Genomic DNA, 10,925 nt, shown 5'->3' with positions numbered 1-10,925 from the left:
ACCTGGGTTCGATCCCTGGGCGGGGAAGATGTTCTGGAGAAGGGAATGGCTCCCCACTCCAATGTTCTTGCCTGGAGAATTCTATGGACAGAGGAGTCTGGTGGGCTATGGTCTATGGGGTTGCAAAGAGTCAGAGATGACTGAGCGACTAACAGGTACACACATTATTTTACAGTATTGTTTAAAATATAATGGCCTCTACCTTCTCACCAGCCCGTCTTGCCTTTACTTATGACAGTCTGGCCTCTGTCTCTGTGCCACCTGCCACCTGTCTTTGCTGAAATTCATGTATCCATTCAGCAAATTCTTATTGAATTCTAGGCACTGTGGGTGCGGCAGAAACCAGGACAGAGCGCCCACTCTCAGCATCCTCACTTCCGGAGGGACCATTTAGACATCAAACCGAGTGAGCTCCTCCCAGACCCTCACCTCAGTTTCTCTGTGACGCTCAGTGCGCTGAGTCACCTCCTATTTAGGCCTGCCCTCCGGTTCTCCTCCACTGTTCTGCCTTCCTCCCCGCCTCCTACTGTATCACCTCTCACGTCCCCATGCATGGAAAGTGTTCCCACGGGCTCTGTTCTGAACCTCCTCCCCCAACCCCCAATTTCTTTCTCTGCAACAGGACGTACTGTTCATACACAAATTCTGAGCTAGAAACTGTAGACCCACACAGGTCTGAGTGGGATGCTGGCGATAGTTGTGAAGGATGGTTTCAGTGGATGTCTGGGACATGAGTGAGGGTGGTCCTCAACGTGTAACCCCTGTGGGGTCTATACTCGAGGATTGTTCCGTGCACCCTTGTGGCACAGTACTGCCACGTGAAAGCATTTGCTTATGTTTGGTCTGTGATCCAGGTCCCAAGACCCATCACAGGGTCTAAATGAATGAATAAGTGATGTGGTGCAATGACAAGACAGGTTTTAGAGGGGTGAGCTGAGTAGATCTGGTGCCCGAGGGGTGAGCTGAGTAGATCTGGTGCCCGAGGGGTGAGCTGAGTAGAGCTGGTGCCCGAGGGGTGAGCTGAGTAGATCTGGTGCCCGAGGGGTGAGCTGAGTAGATCTGGTGCCCGAGGGGGGGGGGGGGGGGGTGAGCTGAGTAGAGCTGGTGCCCGAGGGGTGAGCTGAGTAGAGCTGGTGCCCGAGGGGTGAGCTGCCCGAGGGGTGAGCTGAGTAGAGCTGGTGCCCGAGGGGTGAGCTGAGTAGATCTGGTGCCCGAGGGGTGAGCTGAGTAGATCTGGTGCCCGAGGGGTGAGCTGAGTAGATCTGGTGCCCGAGGGGTGAGCTGAGTAGATCTGGTGGGCTGGTGCCGAGGGGTGAGCTGAGTAGATCTGGTGCCCGAGGGGTGAGCTGAGTAGAGCTGGTGCCCGAGGGGTGAGCTGAGTAGAGCTGGTGCCCGAGGGGTGAGCTGAGTAGAGCTGGTGCCCGAGGGGTGAGCTGAGTAGAGCTGGTGCCCGAGGGGTGAGCTGAGTAGAGCTGGTGCCCGAGGGGTGAGCTGAGTAGAGCTGGTGCCCGAGGGGTGAGCTGAGTAGAGCTGGTGCCCGAGGGGTGAGCTGAGTAGATCTGGTGCCCGAGGGGTGAGCTGAGTAGATCTGGTGCCCGAGGGGTGAGCTGAGTAGAGCTGGTGCCCGAGGGGTGAGCTGAGTAGAGCTGGTGCCCGAGGGGTGAGCTGAGTAGAGCTGGTGCCCGAGGGGTGAGCTGAGTAGAGCTGGTGCCCGAGGGGTGAGCTGAGTAGAGCTGGTGCCCGAGGGGTGAGCTGAGTAGAGCTGGTGCCCGAGGGGTGAGCTGAGTAGAGCTGGTGCCGAGGGGTGAGCTGAGTAGAGCTGGTGCCCGAGGGGTGAGCTGAGTAGAGCTGGTGCCCGAGGGGTGAGCTGAGTAGATCTGGTGCCCGAGGGGTGAGCTGAGTAGATCTGGTGCCCGAGGGGTGAGCTGAGTAGATCTGGTGCCCGAGGGGTGAGCTGAGTAGAGCTGGTGCCCGAGGGGTGAGCTGAGTAGAGCTGGTGCTCGTGGGGTGAAATTCAGGAAGGTGAATCAAGGGAAAGCTGTGGAGCTAGGAGCTTTATTTCATTATTATTGGAGCTGAATACTTTTCTGGTTTCTGGGCCGCTTATGTCTTCCTTGCGAACTAACTTATTCAAGACCCTATCCAGCTTTTCAACTATGGTGCTTGCTGTTTTCCTGCTGGTTAGTAATAGTTCTTTCTGTATTACATATATTACTTTTCTATCTTTTTCTGTGGCTTTTGCTTTTGTTTCTATTTTTGACCTACACATGCTTTTTGTATAAACTGTTGATCTTGTAGTATCTTCCACAGCTTTACATTCAGAAAAATCAGGCAGATAATTATTTGTGCATGTTTTCTTCTAATTATTTTTTGACTTTTTTTTTTTAAGACTTAGTTTGCTATATGGTGTGAATTGAGATAAAACTTAATTCTTTTCTCAGTTAATTAGTTGACCTTATAAAATGATTTTCTTTTCTCGTTGATTTTTAATGCTATCTTATACATATTTTAATTTTTATGTCTGTTTAAGGCTGTTCCTATAATGCTGTTTCATGTTCTGCCTGTCCACTCTTGGGCCACCTTCACGCTATTTTCATAAGCACCATTTGGTGATTCTGTTTAGTATCTTGTAGAATAAGAATACTACTTTTTAATACCTTTTCAAAAAGTATCCATTGTCTGTGACTGTCAATTTCTTCCAGTTAAACTTAGGTATCCGTTTTACTAAATTTAAAGCAGGTCATTGGGCTTTTGATCAGAATTGCATTAAGCTTACAAATTAACTTTTCAATAACTTTTCAAAAGGTTAATATTCCAAATTAACCTTTCGGAAGTTAGTCTTCCACTCAAGATTACATATGTCTCTCCAATTATTCAAATTTTTTTATCCTTCTCTAAAAGTTATTTTTGTACAGTAACTGCCTATTTAAGTTTATTTCCATTCATTATATGCGTTTTGTAGTGATCATAAATAAGGCCTTGTTTCTTTATTTTTTTAATCTGTCACTGACATACGGAAATGTCATTGATTTCGTTTACTTGTGTTCGGCTACCTTATTGAAATATTTTATTAGTTCTGATAGCTTTCTAGCTGAGTCTCCTGGGTTTTCTGGGTATATTAGCACCTCACCTGCAAGCCACAGTTTTGCTTGCTCTTTTTGCATTTCTTTTTCTTGCCTCATATGGATTAGCTCTTCTAACAAGAAATGAAATCTCAGAGGTGGTAGTAGCATTTGTATCTCATTCCTGGTCTTAATCAGATGCTTCACTGTGAGTAGGAGGTAGGTTATTATTTTAAAATGGATGCTCTGTCATGCTGAAGAAGCAGTCTTTCTCCTGCTTCCAAATGCTTACTTGAATCAGGGTTAAATGTCTAATTTTATTAAATGTTCATTTAGCATTTATTCAGAAGACTTTAGCTTTTTTTCCCCTTTTAAAATGGGATACTTTGTGTTATCCCTCTTTTGTATTAAAAGAGATTTTTCAATATTAAAGTCATTTTAGAGATTAACTGCCCTTTGTTAGTTAATCCCTAAAGTGGGCTTTAAAAAAATTAGTGTTGAGTCAATATTTCAGCATTATATTGGATTGGCCAAAAAGTTTGTTTGTGTTTTTCATATTATAGAAAAACCCGAATGAACTTCCTCATCAACTCGGTATTTGAGACAGTGGACCTGAAGTGGACTGCTGACATTTAAATCCCATCTCTGGGTAATGGCGTGACTTGGGCTCCCTTCCTTCGTTTCTCTTTGCTTTAGTTCTTCATCTGTAAAATAGAGATGGTAAGCACAGTACCTCCCTTCTAGGGCTGTTGTGAGGGTCAAACAAGTTAACATATGCAAAGTTCTTAGAGGAGTGTCTAACCAAACACTCACTAAATACAAGCACCGTATTAAACTATTGAGAACTTACCGTGTGTCTGGTACTGAGCTTGGGGTATGGATTCAAATATGGGAAAACTCAAGTATGGTCTGTCTTATGAAGCTTTCAGCCTGGCAAGAAGACAGATACTTAAGACTGTGTCACCTAGAAGCATGGACATTTGCTTCTATGATAAGTGCTGCCAAGGAGAGGTGATGGTTTCAGGAAAGCATATAACAAAGGGTTTGAACTAGTCAAGGAAAGACCCTTGACTGGGAGCTGAAACAAAATATGCCAGGAAGGAGGGGAAGCGTATTCGAGGAAGAGAGAACAGCATGTGCAAAGGTCCTGTGGCTGAGCAGCGAGAGCGTGATCAGTACAAAGGACTGAGAAGGGTGGGGTGTTTGTTTTCCCCCAGATGTGTCGAGAATATAATTGACACATACCACCGTGCAAACGTAAGGCATATAGCATGATGATTCGATTGAGGTATGTTGTGAAGTGATTACCACATAAGTTCAGCTACTGTCCGTTTTCTCATACAGAAACAATAAGAAGAGGAGAAAAGAAGAAAGGGAAAATAAAAAGCTGTTCTCTTTGTGATGAGAACCCTTAGGATCTACTCTCTTAACAATTTACCTGTATATCATACAGCAATGTAGCAATAGTCACCCTGTTGTACATTACATCCCCTGTAGTTATTTATTTTATAAGCAGAAGTTTGTACCTTTTGACGACCTTCCTACAATTCCCCTTTCCTGCTCCCTGCCTCTGATAGCCACAAGTCTAATATGTTTTTCTATGAATTTGTTTTTGGGGAGGTTTGTTTGTTTAGATTCCACATATAAGTAATAGCATACAGTATTTATTTTTTTCTCTCTGACTTGTTTCATTTAGCATAATGCCTTCAAGGTCCATTCATGTTGTTGCAAATGTTAGCATTTCCTTATTTTAATGACTGAGTAATATTCCTCTTGAAAGTGAAAGAGGAGAGTGAAAAAGTTGGCTTAAAGCTCAACATTCAGAAAACTAAGATCATGGCATCTGGTCCCATCACTTCATGGCAAATAGATGGGGAAACAGTGGAAACAGTGTCAGACTTTATTTGGGGGGGCTCCAAAATCACTGCATATGGTGATTGTAGCCATGAAATTAAAAGATGTTTACTCTTTGGAAGGAAAGTTAAGACCAACCCAGATAGCATATTAAAAAGCAGAGACATAACTTTGCCAACAAAGGCCTGTCTAGTCAAGGCTATGGTTTTTCCAGTGGTCATGTATAGATATGAGAGTTGGACTGCGAAGAAAGCTGAGCGCCGAAGAACTGATGCTTTTGAACTGTGGTGTTGGAGAAGATTCTTGAGAGTCCCTTGGACTCCAAGAAGATCCAATCAGTCCATCCTAAAGGAGATCAGTCCTGGATGTTCACTGGAAGGACTGATGCTGAAGCTGAAACTCCAGTACTTTGGCCACCTCATGAGAAGAGTTGACTCATTGGAAAAGACCCTGATGCTGGGAGGGATTGGGGGCAGGAGGAGAAGGGGACGACCGAGGATGAGATGGCTGGATGGCATCACCGACTCAATGCACATGAGTTTGGGTGAACTCCAGGAGTTGGTGATGGACAGGGAGGCCTGGCATGCTGTGTTTCATGGGGTCACAAAGAGTCGGACACGACTGAGCGACTGAACTGAACTGAACTGAATATTCCTCTGCAGAGGATGAGATGGTTGGATGGCATCACCGACTCGATGCACATGAGTTTGGGTGGAGTCTGGGAGTTGGTAATGGACAGGGAGGCCTGGCGTGCTGCGGTTCATGGGGGACACAACTGAGCGACTAGACTGAACTGAACTGAACTGAATATTCCTCTGTGTATATCTCGCAAGTAATTTATCCACTCATGCATCGATGGACATTTAGATTGTTTCCACGTCTGTTTTATTGTAAGTAATGCTTCTACGAACATGGAGGGGCAGATGTCTTCTCGAGTTAGTGCTTTTGTTACATTTGGGTGTATTCCTGGAAGTGGAATTGCTGCATCGTGTGGTAGTTCTAACCTTAATTTTTTGAGGGCCCTTCGTACTGTTTTCTGTAGTGGCTGTACCAGTTTACATACCCACCAACAGTGCACACAGGTTTCCTTGTCTCTATGTCCCTGCCAGTATGTCATCTCTTATCTTTTTGAGGATGGTCATTCTAACAGGTATGAAGTGATACCTCCTTGTGGTTTCAATTTGCATTTCCTTAATGACTGGCTGGTGATGTTGAGCATCTTTTCAAGTACCTGTTGGTCTTCTCTTTGCATATCTTCTTTGGAGAAATATCTATTCAAGCTCATTAGAGGTATGGGGTTTGGGTGGAAAGCTAGTGGACTCAAGGCTAAGAGGTCATTAAGGGTCAAACCATGCAGAGACCCTCATAGGTCTACAAGTAATTTTTCCTTACTGAAGACCAGTGATGAGCTATGGGAGATTTGATGTTGGTGAGGGGAAGGGGAGGTGACCTGATTTTATTTCTCTTTTGAAAAGACATCCCCGGCTGCAGTGTAAATGTAATACATGTGGTTGACCAGTTGCTGCTGCTGCTGCTGCTGCTGCTGCTGCTGCTGCTGCTGCTGCTGCTGCTAAGTCACTTCAGTCGTGTCCGACTCTATGCAACCCTGTAGATGGCAGCCCACCAGGCTCCCCTGTCCCTGGGATTCTCCAGGCAAGAACACTGGAGTGGGTTGCCATTTTCTTCTCCAATGCAGGGAAGTGAAAAGTGAAAGTGAAGTCGCTCAGTCGTTTCCGACTCTTAGCAACCCCATGGACTGCAGCCTACCAGGCTCCTCTGTCCATGGGATTTTCCAGGCAAGAGTACTGGAGTGGGTTGCCATTGCTTTCTCTGGTTGACCAGTTAGGAGGTGGTTATTACGGTGGTCTAGGGGAGAGATGCTGTGGGGTCAAGGGAAGTGGAGATAGAGACAGGGTGATAAGTTGTCCATGGGGCTGTGAAGAAGAGGAAAGCGTCAGGAAGGGGTAGGTGGAGGACACTGGGAGCCTGCATCTTCCAAAGGAGAGGTCAGGTCTGGAGCTCAGAGGGAGGTCTGACATGGAGTGTATGAGTCATCAGTGCACAAGTGAGAAAATCCTCTAGAATAGACAGAAAGGAGGAGAGACCCCAACACGGACCCTGGAAAGGAGCCGGAGAAAGCTCAGTGGGAGGAAAGATGGAAAGTGAGTGATGTGGGCGGAAGCTGGAGACCACGCTGTTCAAAGCATCATTGCATCGCCAGGGCTCCAGGTAGATGAGTTCCCCACCCGGGTGCTGTTCCTCCGCATCCACATGAGCCAGGCCCCCAGGCGGTGCTCATGCTCAGTGTAGTCTGAGATGCTTTGCTCTGAGAGGGGCATTTCCAGATGGGAGGGGTGAGCAACAGCGTTAGAGGCCGCTGAGAGAGAGGTCTGTTGAAATGAGGACTAAACAGTATCCACTGGACCCATCGGTGACCTTAGTGGATCTGCTCTGGTGGATCGATAGGATCAGAAGATAGGAAGGAAATGGAGACGGAAAGAATAGGCAGATGGTGTTTTCTGAAAATTAGGCTGTGAAGGAGAAGAGAGAGACAAAGCTGGAGGGAAAAGAGGAGTGGAATGCGGAGTTGCTTCCTTAGTCATAGATTCTCGAGCACATTTAAAACAGGGAAGTTCCGATGGAGAGGAAACAGCTGAACACGTGTAATATAGTTGAGAGAGAAACATGCATAAGGTTCGTGAAGATTAGGGAGGATTAGGAGGCAATGGGCACAGGGGAGAAATGTCTTTAGATGGAAGGAGGGCTGGTTCATCTGCAGGAGGCAGAAAGACCAAGTGGGGTGGGCTGGACGGGTGGGGTGGAATTGGGAAGACAACAGGGTCCCCGCTGATGGCTTTTATTTTCTGTGGAGATGGGAAGAGAGGGTGGGAGCAGAGCGGAGGAACTAGAGGGTCAAGGGGCCATGGAAAATGGAGAGCAATTGAAAACAGCATTCTGGCATTTAGTGTTGTAAAGAGGAAGTTCTGCTGGTCTGCTGGCTTTTAGTTCAGGCTCTCTGAGGCTTGTTTCCTACCTCACAGAATCATTCTGGGGCTTGAGTCCAACAATGCTCATTTTATCAGCTGGACAGGGCACAGCACAAGCTAGCTTGCACTCGGGGTCAGTCACTGCACTCCCCTCCCTCTGCAGCGAGAGGGAGCATCTGGAAAAGGGGCTTCATGATCATTTAACACATTGCGCCCATCCCTCTGGCAGAGTCTCAGAGTACTGCTGGCCATACTGAATGGCTCCCTTTCTCTCTCCCAGGTCAGAACTGCACCTTCCAACTGCAGGGTCCCAATGGCACCGTTGAGAGCCCGGGATTCCCCTATGGCTACCCCAATTACGCCAACTGCACGTGGACCATCACCGCAGAGGACCAGCACCGGATCCAGCTTGTGTTCCAGTCCTTTGCCCTGGAGGAGGACTTCGACGTCCTGTCGGTGTTTGATGGACCACCCCAGCCAGAGAACCTGCGAACCAGGTACCACCCCCTCCTGCCCGTGGCCAATAGCTGGGCCTGAGCCAAGCTGACTGGGAGGAAGAACAAGGCAGGGTGAATGGTAGTCAACAAAGCCCTCTGTTTTTATGAGGCCTGCCCTCAATTGCTCTTTCTTTATAAAGCTCTTTATGAAGCTCTTTCTCCCACTTAGAGGTTCCCAATAGGCAGGATGGATGAGTAGGGCATTTGGGAAGACTAGATAGAAAACATAGAGAGCAAGTCAAGTCTTTCTGTTGAAACTGACTTTGCATGCATACGCAGGACATACCTCCCTGGGACCCAGCAGATATGAGCTGAAGGCCAGTAGCGACTGTGTCTTGCATCCTGTGTTTGAAAACCATCAATACTTTGTTGGAAACGGCCTTGCATTTGCGTGGCTTTGGCTCTGAGCATAGAATTGAGAATTTAAGAAGTTCCCAGTGTTTTAGACCCCATCACAGATGATGGAAGAGAAAACCTTGGAGAGGATGAGACTGCTTTCTGGTACTCCTGACCCGGTTCCCGAGGGGAGAGTTCACATCAAGGAGGAAGACAGGGAGGGAGGGTACCACCTCTGCAGAAAGAGCAGACTTTGGTGGGTCAAGGTCAAGGCCCCAGAGTTACAGCTTTCCAGGTTTTGTTGACCTGATGGCCTGCTGTGCTGCCTCGAAAGACTCCTCCTGGTTCTGCCCAAAGGACCGTGGGCTCCCAGGGAGAAAGAGAATCAATGGCACGTCAGCTAATCCCTGGGGAGGTCAGAATGCTAATTGGAAGTGCGCTGATGAGAGGTTCCCTGCCAAGTCCTTAACCTCAAGGCATTGTTTAAGATGCTCTTGGAGAGGAGTCACAGACAGCACCCCCAGGACAGTGCCAGCCCTCTTGCTCACTCCCAGCCCTCTCAGGGCAGTGCAGAGGCGAGGCCACCACACCTGCCACAGGGGTGGGCCTCTGGGGCTCCCCTGACTCTGTCCTTCCTGACGAGACCAGGCTTGTCCATCCGCCCTTGACATTCCACAGGGATTAGCACACAGTAGGTGTTCACTGAACTTGGGTGAAGAGACTGGAGTCCTCTCCGTCCATTCATTCCACAGATATTTCATGAGCATCGACTATGTTCCAGACACTGGCCCGAGTGCTGGGGACACAGCTGTGGACAAAACAAAGCCACTGTCTTTGTGGAGGTTACATGCTGGTCACAGGGGTGAGGGGCACAGGGTAGGTAGGCCTGGACTTGAATATGTGAGTTTAGAGTTCAAGGACATCGGGTGGGGCTAGAGATACAGAATTAGGAGACTGGGACTGGGCAGAGCCGAAAACCAGAAGCCTGGACTGTCGGATGTTGAGCTCAGGTGATCCCATCGGTGGGACACCCACATAGACTCTCGGGGAAGGTTTGCAAGATGGTCAGATTGGGAACTTCCCTGGCGGTTCAGTGGCTAAGACTCTGCCCTCCCGACGCAGGAGATCTGGGTTTGATCCCTGGTTGGGGACCAAGATCCCACATGCTACAACGGGAGATCCTGCCTGCTGCAATTAAGACCCAGTGCAGCCAAACAAATAAATGAAAACAAATAATTATTTAAAAAAAAAAAGAAGAAGAAAATCAGATCAGGCCAGTGGAGTGGCTGGTTGGGGTGCAGATGGCTGGAGGCAGATTCTGCATCCTGAAGTTCTTCCATCTTTCTTTACTCTTAAAGCAGGATGCACACGCGGGTGATCAAAGCTCTGTTTCCTGACATTTGGGTTCTCTGGCTCTGCGAGCGAAGTGTAGAAGACCCCCAGAGGTGGGGATGACTCTGGCAGGGAAGGGTGGGGGTTTCCAGGGCCTAGGGAGGCAGTCCTGGCAAGGGGGGCGGCGCCCTGGATGTGTTCACTCTGACCAAGCAGCGTGATTGAGGAGGAGGCTCCTGGGGTTGGTACCTTCAGGAGGTCCTCCCTGCCCTGGCTCCTCATCCCTGTGGTCCTCCTGTGCTCGCTTTGGTTCACCTTCACTGCCTGTAGTTTTCGTAGACAGCTTCTCTACCTCCGCACTCTATGGGATCACACCCCCTTTCTTGCTTCTGGCTTGTGCAGTTGCATTTTCTTCTTTTTATACTCAGTCCTGCCAGAATTTTGCCCATTTCATTGGTCTTTTTAAAGCTCCAACTCTAGGGCTATCAATTTCATTCCTTTCCTGTTGCCTAACTTATTGATTTCTGCTTCTATCTTTCCTCATCTTTCTCTCCCACTTACCTTAGGCTGGTGTTGCTCTTTTGCTGTTTTCACGGATTGAATTAGTTCCATTACTGCTTGTCTGATATGAAAAACGTTAAGAGACATTTTTCCCTAAGCACAGCTTTGACCATATGCCATAAATTTTGATGGATAGTTGTTACTTTAGAAATAGTCTCTAATTGCAGTTTCGTTTCTTCCTTGACTCTCAAGTTCTTTTTTTCCATCAAAATTTCCAAGTAATATTTTTATACTTGAGTTATTATCAAATTGTACTGCTTTATGTTCAGATTATGATTTCTATTTTACAGAATTTT

At 47.5% G+C, this 10,925-nt stretch overlaps 1 protein-coding gene across 1 annotated transcript in view; it reads left to right on the top strand.

The window, feature by feature from the left end:
• CSMD2 (CUB and Sushi multiple domains 2) overlaps positions 7,555 to 10,925 on the top strand; it is a 616,901-nt gene continuing 613,530 nt past the window's right edge. Inside the window, exons 1-2 of the mRNA XM_018046480.1 lie at positions 7,555 to 7,579; positions 8,184 to 8,400. Of these exons, the coding sequence (XP_017901969.1) occupies positions 7,555 to 7,579; positions 8,184 to 8,400 (242 nt within the window). The remainder of the gene's footprint in view (positions 7,580 to 8,183; positions 8,401 to 10,925) is intronic.

The sequence above is a fragment of the Capra hircus genome, chromosome 3 (genome assembly GCF_001704415.2).
Source record: "Capra hircus breed San Clemente chromosome 3, ASM170441v1, whole genome shotgun sequence".
NCBI lineage: Eukaryota > Metazoa > Chordata > Mammalia > Artiodactyla > Bovidae > Capra > Capra hircus.
This window is presented reverse-complemented; position numbering and strand designations above follow the sequence as displayed.